General features: G+C 42.1%; 1 protein-coding gene across 1 annotated transcript; it reads left to right on the forward strand.

Moving 5' to 3' along the window:
• The first annotated feature begins 2,518 nt into the window (after positions 1 to 2,518).
• On the forward strand, positions 2,519 to 23,501 carry vstm4b (V-set and transmembrane domain containing 4b). Its single transcript, XM_079577998.1, has 8 exons — positions 2,519 to 2,625; positions 5,656 to 6,063; positions 17,550 to 17,603; positions 18,888 to 18,995; positions 19,136 to 19,169; positions 20,581 to 20,705; positions 21,170 to 21,234; positions 23,242 to 23,501. The coding sequence occupies exons 1-8, from the start codon at positions 2,574 to 2,576 to the stop codon at positions 23,365 to 23,367; spliced, it is 972 nt and encodes a 323-aa protein (XP_079434124.1). The 5' UTR covers positions 2,519 to 2,573; the 3' UTR covers positions 23,368 to 23,501.
• The last annotated feature ends 1,825 nt before the right edge of the window (positions 23,502 to 25,326 follow it).

Raw genomic sequence — 25,326 nt, forward strand, 5'->3', positions numbered from 1 at the left:
AAAAAACATCTTTTTTTTTTTTATCACAGGAAGTTGTTTTCCAGACTTTTGCCAGACCAGCACTTTGAAAACCCCTAAGTGCATACGAGTAAATCAAGCTTCCCACATCTCCTCAGAGGCGCTCCCGGAGGTACAGAGACTGCCCCGACTGCGACAAACCCCTTCTGTGGGATCCCGTTTCCCCCGGATGAGCGATGGATGGAGACTCCCACTCGCTCTCTCTCCGCTCCTCCAGGCAGCGGCCGAGCGAATGCGCCATCACTCACACGTATAAGTTTAAGCGGTGAATAAATCTGCAGTGATTCGGTGTCGTGTCATTGGCCACACACACAGACGAAATGAAAGCCACAGCTGGAAGTGTGATCCCACCAGCGCACGTCTCCCAAACCATTATTACTCCCAACATCCGACACAGGAAGCAACTTTTCAGCCTCAGCACTGCTTTTGGTTCCTTTTTGTGTCTCAAAGCCTTTCCAGATTGAAAATGCAAGTATCAAAATTGTGTAAAGGTATAACATTTAGTGATACATGGTAGGATAAATGGAAATTTGTGCTAAGATGTGAATAAGTCCGTCTTACTTTAGGTATTTAGCAGTTAAAGTTGTTGTGTTGTGTTGTGTTATGTACATTTTTGGCCCCATGACCCACTTCTGAGTCCAGACTGACCAGCTGAGAAGGATAAGTTTAGAAAAAAGGGAAGCAGAAGTCATTGTGTAAGAAACGGACAATACAGTATTGCCAGAATTGTCTCTGCTTTCATTTCTGCTTTCTATTTTTACACACGAGAGGCAAACTCCGATTTCTTCATTATCAGGATGTTGTTGACTTGTAAATGTTATATATATAATAGACTAATATAATATAATGTTACAAGTGATTGTTGTTGGTACTTGCTAATTTGAAATGACTAACCGCTTTGGCAGGATTATCCTCTTAACCCCCGCCTAAACCGAGCGTATTGTCTCCAGTTCAGCTTTACCCAAATCTAAAAGGTTACAGCTTGTTGGCCAGAGTAACGCCTCATTTGAAAGATAAGTCCTACAAAACTCATCTGAACTAACCTTTTTCCTCACATCGTGTCATAGCAACTCATTACATTTAGCCGGATCTGATGCAGGGTCGTGATGTCATAACATAGCAACAGCACGGCAACGACAGCAAATTGAGTGGCAATGTTCTTTATTGATTTGTCACTCAATCTGCAGTGTTTGAAGGTTCCATTTTAAACACTTGACAAAGCATCGCACCAAAAATGGGGGTCGGGACCTCCTGGGGGTCGTTGGACACTGAAGTGGGGGTCGCAAGATGATTGATACAAGATAATATTTCTTACATTTCTGAAAATGAATTTGATGTATTGTTGATTGGAAACAGCATATTTTAGTGAAATTAAGCCAAATATCAAATACAGTATCTAAACTAATATCAAAAACCTCTTACTTAGCCTTAATTGAGCACATTTTCTTCAGTAGGGGTTTACCCAAATCTAAAAGCTTCTCGACTAGAAGCTTGCGGCCCCATTCGAAAGCTAAGACCTACAAAATAATGATAATGATAATGCATTGGTTTTATATAGTGCTTTTCTGGACACTCAAAGACGCTTCACATTGCATTGTTCATTCACTCCATACTCGGTGGTGGCAAGCTACTATAGCCACAGCTGCCCTGGGGTAGACTGACGGAAGCGAGGCAACCAGTCTGCACCATCGGCCCCTCTGACCACCACCAACCACTCACACACTCAATCACTGCAGGCTTCCTGGTGTTACCAAACAGTCTCCCATCCAAGTACCGACCAGGCCCTTCCTGCTTAGCTTCCAAGGTCTGACGGGATCGGGCAGAGCAAAGGCGCTAAACAAAACAAGTTGATGTCACTTTTTCCTCATATTTTTGGTGGTATTTTGTCACATTTTTGTTGCTTTTTCCATAACTTTTTTGTCGCCTGTTTTCTTTTTTGCTGTGTTTATATCTTAACTGGAGAAAATGTGCTCGGTGAAGGCGGTTAAACCAGATTTGAAATGTTTTGCACATTTTTACAGTGGGAGGTCCCGGGTTTATTGGTTGAGTGACTTTGGGGGGGTCGCGGCCTGAAATGTTTGCTCTAAAGGAATGTTATTGTGGACACTGAGCTGCAGACTCCAGCAGCAGCTCTGTGCACTCATAACATTCAGTCAGTTGAACAAGAGGATTTCAGCAAATGGCAAACCTACATTTTTTTGCGCAACATTGAACCCAATTCTTTCAAAAATGCCCAAAATCAAGACACGCAAAGAAATTCAAAACAACACCATGCTATATTTCCCCCTCTCTTCAGAACAGATCCTCACTTTGTTTACCTCATCACTTTTGCCGACAGCCCCGAACTCAACTGTTGTCATTGTTCGGCCACAGCTCGGGGAGGGGCCGAGGGAGGTCCGCAGCAGAGCCGGGGCGTCCCAGTGTTTCATGTTACAGGCTAGCGTTGAGAGGAGGAGGAGGAGGAGGAAGAGGAGGAGGAGGAGGAAACCAGGGGGGGCTCCTGAGATCCCAGAGTCATTTAACGCTGACTTTATGGAGGCTGCAGTCGTGTGAAAATGAAGTTCTGCTCGGCGCTGTTTGCCGTCCTCACCCAAGCGCTCTTTGGAGGTAGGAAACTGTTATTTGATCAGTGCTCAAGAGGCAAAAATCCTCTTCCAAGTCAACTGCAGAGGAGTTTATGACATACTTAGCAGATCTGATGGTTGACAGCGGATGGACAAGTGAGAAGAGGTTCACAACTTGTGCAGCGATGGTAATTGGAAGCTGCATCTTAACCATACTTGACATTCGTGAGTTGTCCTCTGTTAGGAAAGTGTAGACGACCTCAGATTAGGGCTGGAAGCAAACTTTGATGTTCAATAAAGTTTTGTCATCCAATACTGACTTGAAGAAACACTAAATCTGGACAAAACGAGATTTAAATGGAAGGAAATTAGGGAAGTCATGACATTTTTTGCATTTTTCACAACCATATTCCAGCAAGGAAGAAAAAGGTAGCAGTCTCCGTCGGATAATGTTTCAATCTCAGCTGATGTTGGGGTCCCTCGGCCGCCGGAGTGGGAGAGGGGCTGGTTTTCATTACACGCTGAGCTGGGAGCCTTGAGGCTGCGCGACAGGAGAAACGCTCGGGTGTCATGGAAAGCGAGGGATTATGAAATTACCCGGTAAAGGCAAAAGCAGATGCGGGGACCTGCGATAGTGCCACGCGCGTCGTAAGCAACAAGTCGCGGAGCCGCAGGATGTGGCGCGGCTGTTTGGCAACAACAAAGCCTTTTAAATCGGCTGTAAAACTTGAAATCACGTTTGTGTTGCTGCGTGACTTTAACCTCTTAACTCCCGCCTGAACCGAGAGGATCTTTTTCCTCACGTACACACATTAACACATTTTTTCTCCATCACTTTTTTGTTGGGTATTCAACTCATTTTTGTATCTTTTTGACATTTTTTTCATCATTTTTTGTCAAATTTTGGTCTTTTTTTTGTCAAATTTTTATCACATTTTTGTAGTGTTTCTGTAACATTTTGTGACATTTTCTCATTTTTTTGTTGTCATTTTTTGTCAATTTTTGGTCAATTTTTGGTCATTTTTTGTCACATTTTTGTCATTTTTTTGGTCGAATTTTTATCACATTTTTGTCATTTTTTTGTCACATTTTTGTCATTTTTTGGTCACATTTTTGTCTTTTTTTTGTCACATTTTTGTCATTTTTTGTCACATTTTTTGTCAATTTCTTGTGACATTTTTGTGACATTTTTGCCACTTTTTCATAAATTTTTCGTCACTTTTTTGTCAATGTTTTCTCACTTTTTTGTCCCATTTCCATCATTGTTTTCGTCTCTGCTTTTTTTGATGAAGCTTTTGGACTCGGGTAAAGCCAAACTGGAGAAAATGTGCTCGGTTCAAGTGGGAGTTAAGGGGTTAATCCGAGAGAAAGTCGTGCTGGTAACGCTGCGGCACTGAAGTGTTTTGAGCAAGTTTAAAGAGCTTCTATAAAAGACAAAATCGACTTTTTTAGCCGTTTACTTCGTCATAAAGCGACATCCTCATGAAAAACAATACTTGGAGTGGTGCATATTTAGTCCGTTTCCCTGATCCGCACTCAAAACGCCAGCCCACACTCTGCTATACGTGATAGAGAGTAATAGTTCTCTTTCCTGTGCAGAGTAGCATGTTTTCCCGATAGCCGTTATTCGTAGCACTTTCCATTTGAGCCGCTTCCCTGGTAACTGCAGCAGTGGGAGTGGAAATGCGCCCTCCGCTGGTGTTTTGCAGAACTACATCCACAACACATATAACTCACACTACATGTCCAAAAGTCCTTAAGTGAGTGAATAAATCGTAACAGAAGGAACTAATTAGGTTTGGCTGTAATTCAGTGCATACTCAAAACAAATGTGTGACGTCGTAATGAGGGGAAGGAGTCACTCTCTTTGCTGTTAGTGAAAATAAGCGTTAAGTACTCCATGAAGTGTTGGTAGGATGTGATAAGAGCTATAAGTCAGAGTAGAGAGCTTGTCCAAAATAGAAAGCAAAAAATGCCTATTCCTTTTTTTTCCTACTGTTCAATTGCTTTTATATCTTAAAGGGACTAGATGCAAGTTATTCATTTTTATGCTCACTACTGCCACCACAGGTCTTACGCGTAGCTGCAGGTTCTATTGACGGCACTCCGGACCCAAATTCACAACTTTTTGAGTGGCAGTGCAGGATTTTAGAGGCAGTTGTGGTTTTTAAACTCTACATAATCCCTTTAAGTTTGTCAACCGATTGTCTCCCGCTGTTTGTTGCATGAGACACATACAACTAGCAATATCTAGCAACTGAGATACCAGTACACAAATGTCTGGAAGTAGATGACACATTTTTACCTCAACCAGGCACTCAGAGCACTTCACATCAAGGAACCACTCACAGACACATACATCGGAGACAAGGAAGGTGTCTCGCCAAAGGACACAGCCAGAGGTGGCTAGAGAAGCCAGAATATGTACCTGAGTAAGAGTAACGTTACTTGGCTCAAGTAGTGAATGAAATTACTACTTACTTGTATTGAGTAACTGCGATTTAGAGTCTGATTTATGTCTAAAAGTGACTAAAGGTAACTGTGTCACAATCCATGAAGTAATACAATGATTCACAGCCTTTTTGTTGTCTCTCATGGCACTTGAGTCGTTCATTTACACTCCTAGTACCCCCTACCTCAAGGATCCTGCCAATAGAGATCAACTAAACCAAACGAAATTCATTAGTGATGAGCTGAGCCTTGTATTCAAAACAAAACTTAATTCAAATCAACTTTCCTTTGAAAGAAATAATGAAACTCTTCTCAGTTTCAGCTTCTTTTTTTTAATCTCAAGTACCCCCAGGGGTCTCCGTAGCCATGGTTGGAAAACACTGCAATAATATTTAATATCAAGTGGAAAATCTAATAGTTCCATAGAAAACACCATAAAATGAAGAGCAGGACACAAAAACACATGGAGATCTACTAACTCACATTGGGAGCAATTGTGTCTACTCATTTAAGAGTATTGATACTTCAAAATAATGCAAACGCTCTACCACAGTCAACCTTCTGTTTTCAATGGAGAAAACACACTCTTTCTACCACTTTGATCTTCCATTTTGTCTTTCAGGTTTATGTTCGTCCATCAACGTCACCGTCATCCCCTCCCCCTTTACGGTAGCCCAGGAGGGTCAGAACATCACCCTGTCCTGCATGGTCTCCCAGCGCCGCAGAAATGCCGCGCTCCCGGTCGTCAAGTGGACCTTCCTGCCCGCCGGCGCCGAGCGGGCGCAGGACGAGCTCCTCATCGCCCGGGTCAACATGCGCAAGGCCCGTTTCTACGGCAACTACACCAAGAGCTTCTCCTGGCCCAAGATGAGGCTGACCGTGGTGAAGCAGGGGAGGATCTTTGACCTGCTGATCTTGAACGTGGCGGAGGGGGACCGGGGGCTGTACATGTGCCGGGTGCAGGAGTTCAAGAAGCACCAGGAGAGGTGGAAGGCGTCGTCCAACTCCACGGCGGCCACGGAGCTCAGAGGTGAGACATTTTGTTGGAATCGAGAGGGTAAAACCAAAACATACTGCTGGATCTTCACTGTGTTCTCAATGGGGTTAAGATCTGGACACTGTGGTGATGAACCCTGGCATTGTCATCGTGGAATACATCAGGGAAGAAGGAATCCATTGATGGAATAACCTGGTCATCAAGACGTTCAGCTGATCTTCCTGGGCACGTAGTGTTAATGATCCTGGACCTGACCAACTGCAGCAACCCCAGGTCATAATAGTTAGTTCATTCCAAGTGTACACTCTTTTGGGAGATTCAGGCAGTTTATTTGTTTTCGTTTTTTGGACTTGACCTTGTTGAGAACTGCTTTAGTCGTGGCTCAGTCCAATTTAAGACCTTGTTTTGGCCAAGATCTCATCTGATACTGAGAGAACTTTTTTTTCTTAGGTGGCATTTGGTGTGAAAAGTTTGAGAACCACTGGTTGAATTGGTAGCGCTGCATGTACGTGAGAAAATACTTGATTGCGATTCCGGTTCGAGACAACTGAAAAACTGGTTGAGGTCTGAACTACCAGCAGGGGCGGACTGGGACTGAAAAACAGCCCTGGACTCTGACCAGCCTGGCCCAAATTAGCGTAATTGTGCACTTCCACAAATACATATTTTAACCTTTTACCACCCAACATTAACGAGTGCATTTTTCCCAGTTTGGCTTTTTATTATTTTATTTTTTTTGATTGGTATCATCAGCAAAAAGAACTGGAAAGGTGGTCGTAGAAACAGAAGCAAAATCGTTAATATAAATAATAAATAATAATGGTCCCAAAATTGAACCTTGTGGTGCACCATACTCCACGGAATTCCTTTTAGATTCATGTTTTTTTTATACTGGGCTTTACCCAAATCTAAAAGCTTCTCGACTGGAGATCAACAATGTAACGCCTCATTTGAAAGCTAAGACCTACAAAAGTGATGAAAACTTTTCGTCACATCGCCACATTTTTGTCTTATTTTTGTCGTTTTTTGAGCTATTTTTTGTATCATTTTTTGTTGTGTTTTTCTCATTTTTTTGTTGACTTTTCATCCCCTTTTTCTCACTATTTTGATGCTTTTCTTTTTAGCTTTTAGATTTGGGTAAAGCTTGGTTGAGGCGGGACTGGTGGCCCTAGAGCCAGTGGCCCTTCTGTGCTCGTCCAGAATGGACATATGGCCAGTCCGCCCCTGACTACCAGGTTTGTAGGTATTGAACATCACACAATCCCATGGAAACAGGTTAATTTGTTGTTTGCAAAAGATTTTTCACTTCAGCAAAAGTTTGAAAAAGACTTTGTGGAGCAGAAATGAGTTTGCCACTGTATACCTGTGTTGATACCTCTTGCGTTAATGACCCATGATGCATTACATGACCGCAAACATTCGGTGTACCTGCTGGACTCTTATGAGCTTTGATCTGCTGGCCTTATGTTTGCAAAAAACTTCCAGATTTTCCCCCAAACTTCACAAATCCATTCACAAAAGGTTTGCTGGTGTGTGTCCATAGTTTGCAGATTCTCCGTCATCATTTCTGAGTTAGCGTTGCGTCGCATACGTGCCAATAAGCGATGCCGGGCTCCCGTTCTTGGGCGAAAACGGTTTCTCCGAGTGAAAACGATACCGCGCCGCAATGCAATAAACGTAATCCGGAGTCTCCTTGCCCATCCCGCGGCATGACCTCATTCTTTTGATGGGGGCGAGGGCGGAGACTTTAACAGCCACTTTGGAAACCACAACAGAAGCGCTTGCAGAGGCATTCGCGATGATAGTGAGAGCATCGATGTTAGATACATGCACTGGAGTAAAGTTACAAAGGCATAGACATTAGATATGGGCTGCACATGTGGGGGAAAAAAAGCTGTTAAATAAAAAGCAAAACTCTCTGACATGTTCAAATGTCTACAAATAGCTTACACGGCTCAGTAGCAACAATTTGTCAAGCCGCAACTCGGTGATGTCATTTATCTGGCAAAGTGGCTTCTCTGCACTTTCTGCTTTTGATTAGAAAGCAGAAAGTTCATTGATACAGACAAGCTGTGAACATGTTGAACCTCATGACATTGTGTCACTTTGATAAATGGCAGAGACAGCAGAGAGTGTGAGAATTAAAACTGCTGCTGAAAAATGATGTAATATACTGTAATATACTCTATGATGTAATATACTGTAATATACTCTACAGTATGGGCAGCCTGGGTAGCCGACTCCACGCCCTTTCTCTTCTGTACAAAGATGCAATGCTTATTTAAAGGAACAGGCCACCGTTTTTCCATACTGAGATACAGTATGTTCATACCTGAGCTTAGATGAGTTGATGCGTAACTGCTTGGTCTTTATGAGTGCGCTCAGTCACGCAAAAAGACCAAAACTGTCTCCTCTATGGGGCCTAACGGTGATGAAGTTAAAAGCGACTGAGCTCTTCTAGGGTTTCCCTTATTAAATATGTTTACATGATCCAAGTCTAGTTACACAAAATTAAACATGTCGATTTTCTAAGTGGATAATAAGGGGTACTATATTGTGAGGCGTAATAACACCTTTGGAGCACTTTGACGTCCATGCAGTAATATCTTCACTTCACTGCACTAAACTGGGATCTTCCTGTTAAATAGGGAAAACGTGGAAGAGCTCGGTCGCTTCTAACGTCAACCCTGTTTGGCCTCATAGAGGAGAGGCGGAGAGGCTAAATGCTAACAACATTTTTGGTCTTTTTGTGTGACTGAGCGACTAGACAGGTACACATCAACTCGTCTAAGCTGCGGCAAGAACATATCTCAGTATGGAAAAACGGTGGCCTGTCCCTTTAAGTAGGACACATTGTTTGCCGAAAGATCTTTGTTTTCTGGTATTCAATGAAAGTGCCAGTCAAATTAATACGTGGCGACATTGTTTCAACTCCACTCCGGCCAAACGACAGAAATGAGCAGTTTTTGAAAGATTTTGGAATAAGATATTTGTAAATGAAAAAAACTTGTTTTTTTCTGTTCAAATCTCCAAAATGTCAGGTTGGGAATTAGATATGGAAAAAACCTTTGAAATATTCTTAAGTATACAAGACAGGAAGGTTTGGCGTCTGTAGGAGCTACTGAAGTGAAGATGTTGTTGCAAGAGTGTGATGAAAACCTCATCTTGAGCCACAGCTATGGCCATTGTTGTTCCACGTCGTGCTACACATGGATACCCAACTCGTCAATATTTGTGAATGAATACGGGTGGGAAGGATGAAAGAGTGCCGCCATGTTGTTGCAGGGATTTCCAGGGTAAGATAAACATCGTGATGGTTGAGTTTGGTCTATTTTCATGCTATGCTAAAACTAATATGGGAGAAAACTAGTCCATAAATATCAGATAAATCAACGTTCCTCTCCACCTGTTGTTGATCAGAGGTGAGAGACGTTTGTGAAGGCTTTTGGAAAGTGTTTTGCATTGGAATGACAAGAAATGATCCGAGACGCTCCTGCTTTTGGACAGAAAATAGGACTCGTCTGCTGAGAGTATTCGAATTGTACTGCATACTGTGTGTCACCTACCAATGCCCAGTATAATAAAAGGAAGTGGAAGGACACCTCTCTGTATCATCCCCGCCGTTATCGTAGATTCCGAGACAACACTAGACACCGCTCGGCACATTTTCCGCTGGAGCCTTTGAGTTCCTTCAGGCTGCGACTTCCAAGGGCGTCCCAGAGCCAAAGCGCGGAGGCTCGGTCAGACACGCAGACGCACGACCCGGGGGCTGTTGTCATTGGCACCGGCGCCGACTTTCCCTCCCAAAAGTAGAACCGAGCGGAACAACAGATACAGCTGGAGGAGGAGGGAGAGGAGATCCAAAAAATGGGTGGCGGTGGAGGAGTGGGGCAGCTGGCTCATGTCTGGCCCTTAAACTGTTCTGGTCAAGGATGCGGATGGCCATTTTCATCAAAGGAAGCTGTGGGAAATTACGGCCAAAGAGAAAAAAAAGCATATTTGAGTGCATGCAGTAATTGCAACGAGAGGAAATGGGTGGCTGGGACAAGGAAACGCCGTAAAACTATACTTCTATCACCGTGTTTTATCTACGATCACAGAAAAAGCTGTGAGTAAGTGATTCCAAATAGTAGAAGGGGGTAATGAAGGCCAGCTGGTGACCTCACTGTTAATGGCTTGGATTAAAAACAAGTTTCTCTCATCAGAAACATACCTGGAGCTGTGTTTCAAGCCGCGCCTTTCCCTTACTTGAAATGTAAAATAAAAAACACGCTAAACAACAACAAAGATCGTAAACGGGTTCCTCCTGGCTGGTGGGCAGTAACGACCAGCCCAAACACCAGCAGGGTTTTTACGAGTGAGCCGTGGAGCAGCGGGCTGGTATTTCCTCCTCCGTTCCCCCACCTAACACTTGACAGCCACGATAAACATCAGCTTAACATCTGAGAGGAAACACCCCGCTGGGACCCGCTCCTGCCCCCACCGTGGCAGGGCAGGCACGGGTCTGTGTGCCGTGTGGACATATGTGCGAGTGTTTGTCTCTGGTGGTGACGTATGGCTTGAAGGAATGCCGGCGGTCAGATGGCGTCAGGTGGCCAGGTGTTTCCACGAGCCGTCCTCAAACAGAGCTGTCAACTTTCAGTGTTTGCTTTTTAGGGAAGCATTAACAATTAATGGTTATGCTGTGTGGAAGGATAACGATATCAAATCATTTAAAACAGCCAACACTGTATACTGCTGTAAAACAATAAATATACAATGCAACAAATGTACAACAATAGGAAAACAATTAAGGCCAGGTATCTCTCAAACTCAAACTGGTGCCAAAAACTTTACCTGAAGTCTATGTAGATCTAATGTACAAGTGCAAAAGGACAGAACAGGTTTATGTCCTCTGGTGTCCAGCCTGGTACTGGGAAGAGCCAGGAGGAACTGGTCAGCAGACCACTAAGCTCTGGCTGGAACATAGGGCTGGAGGAGTTCTGATAAATAACAAGGTGACATGCCAAATATATATATACTGTATTGAGTATATACAAGTGTGTTTGGACAATAATAAATAACATATTAATTGCATAATTGTTTGCATTGCATCATCCTATTTCTTGACTTTATCAAGTCAAGAAATTGACTAGTCTGTATCTAATTTTGTGGTAAAATAAATATTTAGTTGGGTTAACCTTGAATCAGTACTAAGTAACTTTTGCCCCTAGAAGCCATAAGTGCCACTGCAGGTGTCATAGCAAGTTGCGATTTTTCAACACACTAATTGTCCATGAGAGTAAATACTACACTGACAGAAAAGACAAAGGGAGAGAGGGATATTGTACATCCAATTACACAATGGAAATATTTTTTTTCACTCAAACTTGGCTTTAAATACTGTTTCATGTGGCGCTAGCCCGCAGTTAGCTTTGCCCTTTAGCCTTCTTCGTGATTCTATTCGTGTGTATTGGTTGTATCTGGTGCGGTGGCAGCAAAGTTGCAATTGTGGTTTTCTGGCCAGAGACACCAGGGGGAGATGAAAGACCCTCCCAGTCATCCCATTAACACTTGTATTACCCCCAGAGGAACTACAGAAAGGATTTATTAAAGGGGCCGGAAGCAAGTTCGCCATTTTATACTCACTACTGCCACCTCAGGCCATATGTGTAACTGCACCTTCTATATTAAGCTCGTGCATGACGGCAATTCGGGCCGAAGTGACACCTTTTTGAGTGACCGTACAGGATTTTAGAGGCAGTTGTGGTGAACAGGTCTGAGCTCATTCTACACATTAGGACATGGCTGGAACATGTAGGGGGAGGAAAATACTTAATTTTAACATTTTTAAACTCCTTATAGTCCCTTTAAGGTTATTAAGTTACTTAGTACTGCTTTAACCTTTGTGTAAGGCATTTTCTCCAGTTTGGATTAACACAAAATCTAAAAGCTTCTTGAAAAAAGTGTCAAAATAGCGGCAAAAATTTTATGAAAACGTGACAACAAAGTGACAAAAAAAGACTAACAGGAAAGCAATGAAAAAGTAACAAAAACGGTAGGCAAATAGATTTATATATATATATTTGTAGGTCTTCGCTTTCAAATGAAGTGTTATACTGGCCAGTAGGCTGCAACCTTTTAGACTTGGGTCTGGAGAAAATGCGCTTGGTGAAGGCGGCGAGGGTTAAGAGGTTGACATCCCCATTCTTTGGATAAGCTTTTCTCTTAATAAGCTGCATATGGTATAATTGAAAATCGAGACCAAGCTCAAAGAGGAAAAACAGTTTAAAACCGTGATCATATACATTATTTTTTTGGGCACACCACCAAGCCCTATGTGTGAGGTCACAGGGCTGGCCTTGCACATGTGTGAGCTGTATGTGATGAGCGGGCGAGTGGGAGCTGATTGTTTAAGTAACAACAGGGAAGCTCCATTCGGAAAGTTCTATATAAAGAAGGCAAGGAAAAACAGGAACAGGCCTTTCAGTGGGTCGTCAGGCCAGCTATAGGATATAACGGGAACGAGGTAGGACCACCTGAACTTTGGTAGAATAAAACAAACATGGAGACACTAAGAAGTTCTGCAAATGCTGCTGTCTATCCCTTTAGCTCCTATTTTACCCCTGTTATTATCTGCAATCTTCAGCCCACAAGCGTCTTCCTGTTTACCCCCAAATGAATGAAAAACTGTCACTTCTATTATTGCACGAGATACAGTGCACCAATGGGAAGTGGATTGCTGAAGTTGGTTCAACTACAGTGCGCGCATAATCCTTCTCTGTGCCGGTATTCATGTCCACTCATATATTATACAGTGAATTAAAGCGGTGACTCGAGGGTATAGGGGCTTATTATTTCCATCGCGATTGTCTGTGGGGTTTGGACGTCCAACGAATGGCCCTGAAAGCATTTGAAAAGCGGCACTGTGGCCCGAGCTGAACAAAACCCGGCCTGTTGGGATGTTCCCACTGTTATCTGATGCCCGCGTTTGAGAGAGATTGAGTCAAAAGGAGTCTGGAGAAAGGCAGCTTCATGGGAAACAGTGGAGAAGACCCATGTGTGCGCTAATTATTCCAACATGCAGCTGCTTCTATTCACCGAGAGAGACAGACAGACAGACAGACAGGGATATTAGCTGTATCGACTGACACGAGCAGGATTTACACTCAGCAACATTTACTGTAAGGCCTTGGCATTGATATTTCCTGTTTTCTTTTTGTTTGTGTGCATGGAAAAAAGCTCCCTCTATTGGCAGCAGGGGGAAGTGACCACAGTAAACGTAAAATACAATCCATAATTTTTCACCAAACCGATGATGGTGATTAATGCAGATTCAGCAATAAATTGTGAGATTTGAATTTGTGGAGGGCATTTTTGGATTGTGCAACAAAGTCCAGGATATACAGCTATACTCCAAACTACTAGGGATGCAGTGATACCAGTATCGGGTATCGGCTCGATACCACACGCTTGGACGCGTTAATGTGGTCCTGATATCAGAAACCGATGCCACTTGATGTGCTGGAGAAGTCTTAAGTGTGGAAATACAATCCTCCACCTGACTTTATTACAGATTACGTTCTCCATATCAGAGTTTAACCCGTGCTAATGTTATTGTACCGCAGCGCTGCGTCTGCACTACAGTATTTGTTTACAAGAGGAGCAGGCTAATGTTGCTAACTAGCCGCCGACAGGTCTGGCAATACATCACTTTTTAGGGATTTAATGCATATGTAAAACAAAGCCAGAGACTAAAAAGTAAAGAGCTTTTAAAAGAGATATAACAAGTCCATATTGAGCAACACATACAGAAACTCCTGCTAAAAATGCTATTAGCAAGTTAGTGCAAGCTCACACAAATCTGCACGGATAAAGTAGTAAGTGCTGATGAAAATGAAAAAATAGGTCAATCTAGTAGAACTAATAAGTAACCATCTAAATACTATTATAAAGAAATACAACATATACAGTACTGAGCAGCTTCTACAAATGTTTGTTTTTACCAAAAATCTTATTCAATAAATAATTTTAAATACATGAATAAAACAGCATAAGCTACATTCTGATACAACTTCTCTTAAAAGAAGACTTTATTGGAAAGTTTACTCAAAGCCACACCGCGTAAGATTTCACCCAAAAAACAAAATTGAAATACAAGCATTAATTTTATGATAGATATTTTCACCATTGAAAAATACCTCAAACAAACATGTGCTTTAGCTTTGAGCAGCTCGCCTCTGCTAAAACATGACTTGAACATGATATAACTTTACCGGGAGTGGGTGCGTCTCCAGCTCGTCTCCATGGAGATGTCGACTAAAGTCAGTAGAATTGAGAGTTAAACATGTTAGGTCCTCATCCAGATCCATTCTTTGATTAGCCACTGCAAAAATAGTATTTTCTGTGTCGAGCTGGTCATTGAGAGCATGTTTTGTGTTGATGGCAACAATATAGTCCAAAATGTTACGCAGTGTGCCTTTAAGTAAATATAACTGAGCAGAGTAACTAACCCATCTGCTATGAACAAGTTATGACCTCAGCATCAAATCAAAGAAAATGGGACCCAGGGACTCGAATCAAAGTGGAGAGTTTATTACGCCGACGCGTTTCAACTCAAAGGAGTTTTCATCAGGGCACGTCAACCTATAACCTCAGATTGTTTGAAGCAAATGCCTTGTACTTGTATCGGAATTCAAATCGGTACTCAAATGAAAGTACTTGTTCTCATATCGGTGTGAGAGAAAGTGCTGTCTGTGCATCCCTACAAGCTACAGCACAAAACCCAAGAAAAGTACCTGATCATGTGACCTTATTAATCAGCCAACCAACGCCGCAGAAAGGGAGAGTGGTAATGACTGCAATGTGCACGACTTATTTGACTGTAAAGACTTCAACATTCTCTGAGCGAATGCCATGTCAGCAGTTGACAGACTTCCCTCTCGCGACGCATTCTCGGGCTCCGCGTTTTCCGTACGCTTTGTGGGATCGGTGTCATATTCCGGTCCGCAAAAATCTGTTGTTTAATTTCAGCACATAGCAGATCTTTTGAAATAGAAGAGCTGCGCAGCCATGATGTCCCTTAATAGAGCGTCTCTCTCCGTGCAGCGTGTGATTATGGGTTATGCGGTGTCTGCTCGTGTACGCCTTGATCTCTCGCCGCCACTCCGGTTCGAACGCTGCTGATTCATGGAGAAAACAGCGTCGTGCTGGGGCAGCGTCAGACATCTCGCGTGTGCTTTTGGTTGTGGGCCAGGCTCCAGTCGTCCCGGGGGGGAGGTGTCCCGTCATCAGCTGCTGGCGGTTGTGGGACAGATACGATGGTGGGGTGTTACTTCCAGAGCCTCTTGTAAAGTGCTATGGCCGCTGTGGTCAGATGGGCTGCAGTGTGTGGGGCAGGATGGACGGGTTGGAAGGGGGAAAGCTTTTTCGCAGTCATTCTGGACACATGTGGTGAAGCTGGAAAACTCATTTGAGTCCACAGTGTCAATGAGCATGAGTGTGATGTATTTGGCCAGTATTCAGAGATGGAGTGTATTAAATAATCGCCATTTGGAAGACCATGTGCACGACACAGTACATGGGTGATGCCCAAACCCAGAGAGGGAAAGGTTTGGCTGGCATTGGTATGTTTATGAGTTTCTTAACAAAGTCTGAGTTTGATATTTTAGTCCCGTCTCGCAATGTACTGAACTCCAGGTTTATGCAGGGAGCAGTAAGGAAAATTTAAAGTGCATATGACACATTAGACACAATTTTTGCTAAAACATAGTTAACACAATTATATTTAATAAGATTTTGCTAAAGATTGTACCCAGGTTCCTTTAGTTTCACCATTTTTGTGGTGTTCATAGTTTCACTTCCTTATTGGACACTGACAGGAAGTGACATAGTTGAAGGCAAACAATTTTAAACTGTTGCCGCGCCGACCATGTTATGTCAATGGGAAATGAGTGAAACTGCTATGGAACTTTACCTTTATCTATAGATACAGACGGCATCTCGTCATAGAAGGGGGCGTGGCTTCGCCGAGGGGGAAAATAGAATCTTTAGAGAAACACAATTTTTCACTCTTTTTAGACATTTTCTGGTGGAATATGAACTTATTTATCACACATAAATAAAGTCAGGTGTAAATCGGGCCCATATGGATATTTTCTCACAGCACATTGTTCAGTCGAAGTGAAAAAACGGCAGTTGTAGCTTGCGCTAGCTAACCGTTAGCATTACCCTGATGCCAACATGTAGCATCAAGTTAGCATTCTCCGTTTTTATGTATTTATGGGCTGTTGAACCACTTTGCTCCTCCCCATGTCGTTGTTTCTTTCTTTAGTAGAAAACTATATTCATAATTCAGCATTTGTTAAAGTAGTTTTTGAATATTTAGAGCAAGTTTAGATTTTTCTCCAAATTGTTTTCCCCCTTAACTGTTTTCCAACATGACCATGAGTGGGCGATTCCAGAGATGCCGTCTGTATCATATCTATGTCACTTCCTTTCAGCAGCTTAACAATTTAAAAAATATATAACTTTTCTGCCCAACATATCTTTATTAAAATGGCTGCTTCACTGAAAAAAAAATAATTAAGCAGCTGATGAACTTGAAACTGATGTTATCCTTCTTAATAAGTAATATTTTCAAAAGTATTTAAACCTGTCATAGGCACTTTAATGCTTTTTAATGACCACATTTCTTAATACAGCAAACACATCTATGTATTTGTCAGTTCTAAGGATTTGCAATAATTAAATTAAACAATGAAATGAAGGGAAATTTAGATTTTCCATCATTCCACTGTTTCGGTTGTTGGACACAGGACACAAGAACCTTTAGGAAAAAATGTGCACACAAAAAAATATCAAACATTGTCCTTATTAGTAAAAGACTGTTGATTCGAAGGCCGTTGAAAACAAATGAAATCCTTTGAACGACATTTAAAGACTCAAAGGTGCATAATGCAGCTTTTTATACCAAAAAAAAAAGTTGATATCTGTGCATGTTTGACCTTTTTGTGATCCAGTGTATGAGTGGTCTGCACGGCGCCTTTACTTTCCATCACAGTGGTCTCTACAACGCTCCAGGATCAATTGTTTTGTTTTCTTGGGAGAAAACCTTCCAAACAATTGATCCTGGAGCGTCCTAGAGACCACTGTGATGGAAAGTACAGCCGATGGGTGGCTACAAGATCGAATACGCACAAATATCAACTTTCTCTTTCCACGGAAAAAGTTGCATAATGCACCTTTAATATTGGCACAATCCTCAAAAGACGAAAAAGCTCAGAAGATCTGTTTAGCCAGAGTGAAAATGCAGATTAAAACAATGTTGCAGCTCAAATGTTACGTTATAATAACTTTGTGCCACCATATTGTCTGTGTACGACAGTCGTGACCCAGAGACAGACGTTTTGGGAGTGTGCCTTTCCGAGCCAGTCTCTTCCTCTGAGCTTTATTTAACACTCAGTCAGTGTGTAATCACCGCAGCCACAGTGATGACTCTGGACTTTACGCATTTCCTTCCCTCTCCTCTCTCCCTCCAGTTCACGTGCTGCCCGCCACCAGAGCCAAAGAGAGCCTGTGGAGCCTGTTCCAAGGTGGGTCGGCGCATTGTACTCACAGGGTTGGATTTAGACGTTTTGCTGGTTTGACCTCGGTGGGTTCGAAATAGCGCAGGGCCAGAGGATGTACAGGACCGCCTGAAATAACTCTGGGAAACGCGGCGTGCGTACAATAAAACAGTCAGGGTTTAAAGACGAGCACCGAGCACTTTTCACAGCTGCGGTGAATTTACCCCAGTGTTTTTAGTTCAAAACTAGGCTTACAGTTTCTAAGGCGAGGTGGGAACATGTTGGATTAAAGCCAGGGTTAGCACAACTGAGCCATTCATTCTCACATTTATCTCACCCTGGACAGTGTAGAGTCGAAGAAAGTTTGTTCCAAAAATCCAGTTTCACATCTTCATGAATCAGAGTATAGTTTGTTATTTCCCATAAAGCAGTTAATTTCAAGTTCATATTAGAAACCAATGTTTAATAAGCCGAGACACTGCAGGTGAATAGGGAAAAATGTATATTTACAGATATCAATTTGAAACTGTTGCTGTCGATCACTGGCATAAATGTGAGAAAAAAACACATGGCAAGTTTTCTGTCATTTTATCTTTTCATATAAGAACAAGATGTTTTATGCCTAAAAATTCCGAAATCTGAATAATGGATAGAGCTACATTCAAATTTATGGTTTCATTTTATTGATGAATGAGTTGCCAAGACTTTTTCAGAGGGGATTTAGGATTTCTTGTTTAGTTTTAAAATCAGCTGTTTTTTAGTGGAAAAATTTGTAAAAATGTAATTTTCGCCTTATTTTTTGACATTCAAAACTCAATAAATGGGGCTTAAGGGATTAGATAATAAAAAATCCCTCTGAAAAAATCTTCCAAATATTGTTCAGTCCAAGGCTGGAAAATTTTAAGTCTTTAGGTCCGACTGACGTGGACATAGTGTCGCCACAATGACAGAAAAATGTGTTTTGAGAAAAAGGCCCTTGAAATTGCATTCTCCCATATAAGTCTATGGGGGAACATTGAATCAGCGCAATATTTAAACATGTTATTGTGAAGATTAGGCATATTTTTGGTTTCCGGGTGAAAGCTTGTATGTTCAGAGACCAATTTGGCCCAAAACCTGAAAACTGAAAAAATTTAGTTTTGCCTGTAGTGTCTCCCCTTAAAGACAATCTGGGAATTGTTTGTGAAAAGGGGTTAAAAGTAGGCTTACCCTCATCTGGCAAAAAAAGATGGTACTTGACTGTTTTGTCTTGTATATTTCATTGAGACTTAATACTGACACGTTTGAGTATGATCTTGCCCTGTGTTTCAGACGTGTACCTGTGCGCGGTGCTGATCTGCTCCGTGGGGCTGCTGTGCATGTGCATGTTCACGGTCACGGTCACCTGCCAGTACCTCCACAGGAAGCAGAGGTTAAAAGGTCGGTTCCGTCCACCACAGTCTACTCTGCTTCCCTTCGACCACTCTTCCTCTGTTTGTCCTCAACAACAACATCCTCTGGCACACTTTCTATTAAAAGACAACAATCACAACGTCTCTCACGCGCCTTTGTCTTTGCAGATGCGTACCACTTGGTCAAGAGTCCACAGAACAGGTAATGCATTTGACAGAACACCAACTTGTCCTTCCATAAACGCGTCTCGATGTTAAGAGTAATGGTTCGGGAGGCAAATGGATCACAGGGTCATTTTCAAAGGGGTGCGGGTGATACATCATTTTGAGCTAACGATGAATTTAGAGGAGGTTTACAAAGTTCCAATGAAGTTCCAAAGTGGCACTGTTTCATCTCTCTTCTCGTGGCTTCTTCACGCTCATTTGAGGAAAGAGACAAAATGTCGTAAAGGGATATTTCAGGATTTTTGACATAGGGCCTCATTTCCTAGTTATCCAGAGTGTTGCTGGTACCTGGAGATATTTTTTTTGTAATTCATGCAGTTCTTATATTTGAAGAGTTTCGTGGTGCTAGGCTAGTGCAAGGCTAGCGCATGTCTATGGTATCAGCTAGCCTGCATTAAAAACAGTCTGACCCGCTCCACAGAGCACCTGAGGAAAATCACTTATAACGCCAGGCTAACAATATAAATGTCTGTGTCGATGTGTCGATTTTAACCATTTTGCATTTAAAATACCTTATGTTTGAGCAGCATCAGCTTCGTGTTTGTATAAGCTACGCAGCGACGGAGTGATCTGATAGAAAATAGTCCCTCAATAAGCGATCATTCATGTGAGGCAAGGTCAGTTATATTCCAAAAATTATTCTATGGACACAGACATTTATATGGTTAGTCTGGCGTGATAAGTGATTTGCCTCAGGTGCTCTGTGGAGCGGGTCACACTGTTTTTAATGCAGGCTAGCTGATACCATAGAAATGCACTAGCCTTGCACTAGCCTAGCGCCACGAAACTCTTCAAACATAAGAACTGCATGAATTACAAAAAAAATATCTCCAGATACCAGTAACACTCTGGATAACTAGGAAATGAGGCCCTATGTCAAAAATCCTGAAATATCCCTTTAAGCCAAAACAACTCTAGGTAAAGACAAGTCTAGGTGATGACTTTGATGACTTCCGCTACAAAGAAAAATAGCTGGATAACTGCGAGCTCACACTAACTGACGATCAATCGCTGATCGATCGCTAGAACTCTCGAAGACAATGAGTAAATTGAACCTGGAAATGAATGTAAAGTCACACCGCCAGTTGAGAACTTTTGGTTTAGAGTTCATCAAGTGAAATTCCACGTGGAGAGATCGAGAGAAAACCTAAACGAACACAAACATGTGAACAAAAGGTCAAACAAGAAAGCCCTTAAAAGCTTATGGCAGGCTCAAGATGTAGCAATGCAAAGAATATGTTTGAATCTCACCTTACCCAACCTTTGGGTAAGGTGAGATTTAAAGCCTTAAAGTGTCTGATGTTTCTCTTATGTATTGAGAAGGACAAGAGAAAGTAAATACGGTTCTGCACAGGCTTCTTGAGTTCAAAGATTGCACTCTTTTCCAGCTCTGGAGAGACAGTCACCAGTGTCATCAGCCTATCTCCGGCGTTACCCAAAAAACAAAGACGGTACAAGAAGAAGCGAAGCAGACACTACCAAGAGGAGACTCCCCCAGAAATACCAGCGAAAGGTATTTACATTCAACGCCCAACATTCAGCTTCTTTACTCTAGGCTTTCGCTCGTTGTTCGGCTTCTAGTTTTCCATGTTGGCACCAGGACTCCACACATCCACCCTCGCACATGTAAACTCTTGACTTCCAAAGATGTTTCCTTTCATTGACTGTGAAAACATTCTTGCCCATAACAGGCCACGGCCACACCGGTTTGACCCTATAATTAGCCCGTGGAAAGCAATATGTCTCTTTTTTTTAAACTCCAAAAGCAAATACACATATTTAAGTCCGTGCCAGACTCACAGCTTCACTTGTTTGCTCAGAGGCCCCCGAAATTTCCTTTAATTTATTGCTGATGTTGCAGGGAAAGCCTTAGGGATGACCATTTTGAAATTCTTGAGGTCTTGTTGAGATAGTTCACGTAAACATATATTGCTTTCATTTACCGCATGCACTTAAAGCCCTGTCGTGTCTTCGCAGTTCCGATCGGGGACAAGACGCGAAAGACCAAACTTTTAAAACCGCAACCGAGGAAGGTGTTGTTGGTGAGTATCGTGTTTTCGTCGCTCCTTGTCGGGATTCCGAGGACTCTGACCGCATTCCATTTTGCTGGACATACATCAGAGAGCTGTCTAAAAGTCTTGTTTGCCGACTGTTCACGAGAGTTATTTGTCTCGTGGCCTTGAACTACGGTGCTGCTGGGCGTCTTCTACGAAAACAAATGAGAGGAATGGTGCAACTCCCAAGAGAAACAAAGCGAGAACCTGTAAAAACCCCATTAAGGATGGGACGTTATTTTGATAGTTGTCGGATACAAATCATATAAATTAATTTCATATTCTAAACAATTTCTACAGTGATTCAGTGTTAATTTTGACAACATATTTTAATTTAGTTTTAGTCTTAGTCTTTTGACGAAAATGTAATTCGATTTTAGTCTAGTTTTAGTCAAAAAAAATATCTTCAATTTTAGTCTAGTTTTAGTCGACTAAAATTGCAAGTAAATTTAATCGACTAAATTTAAGACGTATTTAGTCGACTTTGCATTTATATATTTATATATTATATATAATATATAAATCTTGTTCCTCTGCTTCATGGGGCTGCTCCACATGAACAAAGCTCAGACCTGTTCATTTGGCAGATAATTTACATGATATGAGGCTCTTTCAAACTGTCAATAGAAGTTTGGATGATTTTAGTCTCTCCTTTTCATTTTTATTTAGTCTTATTTTAGTCGACTAAAATATCTGGACATTTTAGTCATAGTTTTAGTCCATGAGAAACTTTTAATTTAGTGTTAGTCCAATTTTAGTCGTCAAAAATAACACTTTGACTAAAATTAAGACTAAATATTTTAGTCGACGAAACTAACACTGCAGTGATTACCCTACAATACAATACTAATAATGTTTTTTTGTTTAAGCTCACAGTTGTACAGGATTTTCTATTGTTGAAAAAAAGGTCCTTCAGCTCGGTAAACTTTTTTCTACAATAACACTTTAGAAACAGATAGAATTGGTTCATAGTTGTTTGTCATAGTTTTTGAACATCTACAAAAGTTTTGGTTTGTGGTTAATTCCATTCCTCTCCCAATGATACAGAAAGGTACAGCCTCCATATAGGTCTATACGAGCACTTCTCGAAGCCAAGATTTGTGGGTTCAAAACAGAATTTTGTTGTTCCATTCCAGAACATGTTGTGGTAAGGAGTGCACCCGAGGTCACTCTGCTCTTGGTGGCCCAAACGGCGCATGGAGAGAAGAACTCGGTTTTGGCAAAAGGCAAAGCTGAAACTGCCTAAACAGAATGGCATGTGACCAGACCCCAGTCACAGCAACCAAACCAAAAACCAGCTCAAATGTCTCCGGATGATGACGCTTTATCCGCTGTGTTGGAGCCATTTGGATTTAATTGTGTCACAATTTTTAGGATCGACACATTTTAATTGATGCTTCCAGGCGACAGCCCTCTAATTAGTCTTAATAGTGTTGTGGGAGAAAATGGTTCCCATACTGTACTTCTCACCACTGGTGCCACCTCCCATGTCTCCTCCGATCTTTAATAATATACAATACAAACTAGTGGGGTGGCACAGTGGTCAGGCCTTATATGTAGACTTTGCATCTCCAAGTACTCCTGTTTTCTCATATCTACCTAAACCATGAGCAATATAGTGGCTTCTAAACCTGTTTTTGAGCACCTCAACATTTTGGTACCCGGCAGCTCTGGGTCCAATGATGTTTTTGGAGTTTTACAATGAGGTAGAGACTTCTGGGATTCCAAAACAAAATCCAGAAGAAAAAAAAAATAGATTGGAGTGCTTCAACAGTAGAAGATACAACCAAATGTAAAATCAAATGACTTGAGAACAACAATGTAATGGTTAAAAGCTCAAAAAGTGCATTTTGTATGATACCCCCCCTTTAACCCAAACCCTACCAATTAACCTGTATGTACGCATTTGTGGCTAGAACTCCCTCAGAAATGTGATTCAGAATCTCAGGATTTTTTGGTTAATTCTGTGTGAATTTGCTCGTGTGTCTGTTGCAGCCGAAGATAGTGGAGGAGAACCTGACATACGCCGAGCTGGACTTGGTCAGGCCTTTACCAGAGACCAAGGCGAATCCGAACGGGACGGTGTACGCCCAGATCATGTTTGAGGAGCAGCACCTATGAGACACGCCACTGCCCCGGAGGCTAGACTCATTCATGGTCTTTACATGAGAAAATATCAAAACTGTACATTTCACTTTTTCTCCTATGGAAGGAAAATATTATAGTTTCTTTAAATGTTTTTGTACAAAACCTTTTTTTTCCTCTCCAATGTTTGTTTCATGTGTAGGTTTCAGTCAAATAATACTGCTGAGTACAACTTATACATTTTTTTATTCTTTTTATTTGTACTGAAGATGATGTACATAGTGGCTATACTTGATTAATTGACCAACTCTATCTTTGCCCCCTTTATTTATCATTTTGCAAATGATAAATACATTCAGGACATCAGCATGGAAAACAAACACACACTACAATCATTTCTCTGTAAATATATTTCTACTAGCTGAGACCCGGCCTTCGGCCGGGCCTCGCTAGTCTCCACATTTGATATTCTGAGATTATGAGTGATTACAAAGAAATGTCCAACCCGTCACACAGTTCAGCTGTAGACCAGTGGTTCCCAACCCATGCCAAAAACTATGGCCACTACAAATGAGTAAAAGAATGAATGCAAAAAAAAATGTCAAACAAACTGCAATTGGAGTGTTTGATGCACCCGTGCTCCTTTCTTATAAACTACAACGACAATATTTTCGCAAAACTCAGGGAATAGAATTCAAGAGACAGTGGAATAATTATGGATAAATATTAGGGGTTCAGCTCTAACGCTTTGGTTCAAAGTGCAGGACCCGTGGTTTGGTGCATCACGGTAGTTTACAATCCAAAAAATAATGAGTAGGTTTAGAAATGAAATAGCCTAATGATCGTGGTTAGACAGTATTTATAACCTTACAATAAAATTGGCAATGCTTTCCAAGCTGCTTGAGAATAAAATGTACCTCTGGGCTCAATACGTGAAAGCAAAATAGAAAACAAATGGTACAGCAGCAAAGTAAAAAAAAGATAAAAAGAAAAAAAACTACGCAGTGCAGGCCATGCGCTCGTTAAGTTGTAGTGTCATTTTCGCTTTTACTCACACGGAGGAGAAATCAGTCGGAGCAGCGCGTGTGATTAGAGGCTCGTGTTTGAGGAGGTTTTGGGCACGCACACACATACGCACACGCACACACACGCACACATGGCCCTGTTTGGATGCGCACGCACACATACACACACACACACACACACGCACACACACATCGCCCTGTTTGTACGCGCGCACACGCACGGCAGTCAGATCTCGTGCACTCGCGTTTGTGTGACGGCGGGTTGTCCTCGGACAGCAGCACCGCGGTCCATATGGACCCGTGGCCAATGCCCGCGAGCGGTGGGACTCGTCACGTGGGGGCCGGCCGCGGATGTAATAACACCAACCACGCACACACTCAGTACTGTCGCCAGGCTTCCTGGTGTTCCCAAACGGTCTCCCATCCCAGTCCTAACCAGGCCTTTCCCTGTTTAGCATCGGAGGAACGGTCTCCCATCCCAGTTCTAACCAGGCACTTTCCTGCTTAGCATCGGAGGAACGGTCTCCCATCCCAGTCCTAACCAGGCCTTTCCCTGCTTAGCATCGGAGGAACGGTCTCCCATCCCAGTTCTAACCAGGCACTTTCCTGCTTAGCTTCAAAGTCGGTATGGGAAATAAACATGGCGGCGCCCAGGCGGCGGCCATTGAGATAGCGTTTTCTATAATAGATTGACATGATTTTTAGCAGATTTTGGTTAGAACACAAGTAGTTCACTCATGAGGTGACCATAAATTATACAATGATGTCAGGATGAATTTCTAAGTTTCAGATTGTCTAGACTAAAATTGGGTGCAAGATTTCTGACCGGAGTTTTCCAAGGAGAAGCTTCAGAATAACCTTGAACAAGTCCAATTGTTTGAAAGAAAAACAATAGTGCAACAAGACTCCATTGTTGATCAAACATGATGCTCGAAGTTGGTTGAAAGTTTTTCGTTCAACATGAAGAAAC

Source organism: Gobius niger (genome assembly GCF_951799975.1).
Source record: "Gobius niger genome assembly, chromosome: 19".
Taxonomy (NCBI): Eukaryota; Metazoa; Chordata; class Actinopteri; order Gobiiformes; family Gobiidae; genus Gobius; species Gobius niger.

Bases quoted from the DNA above. Each gene is read 5' to 3' on its own strand.
- vstm4b (XM_079577998.1), top strand. From the start codon at position 2,574: ATGAAGTTCTGCTCGGCGCTGTTTGCCGTCCTCACCCAAGCGCTCTTT. The intron at 6,064-17,549 runs GTGAGACATTTT...CTCTCCCTCCAG, and splicing joins GGCGGCCACGGAGCTCAGAG to TTCACGTGCTGCCCGCCACC. The intron at 17,604-18,887 runs GTGGGTCGGCGC...CCTGTGTTTCAG, and splicing joins CCTGTGGAGCCTGTTCCAAG to ACGTGTACCTGTGCGCGGTG.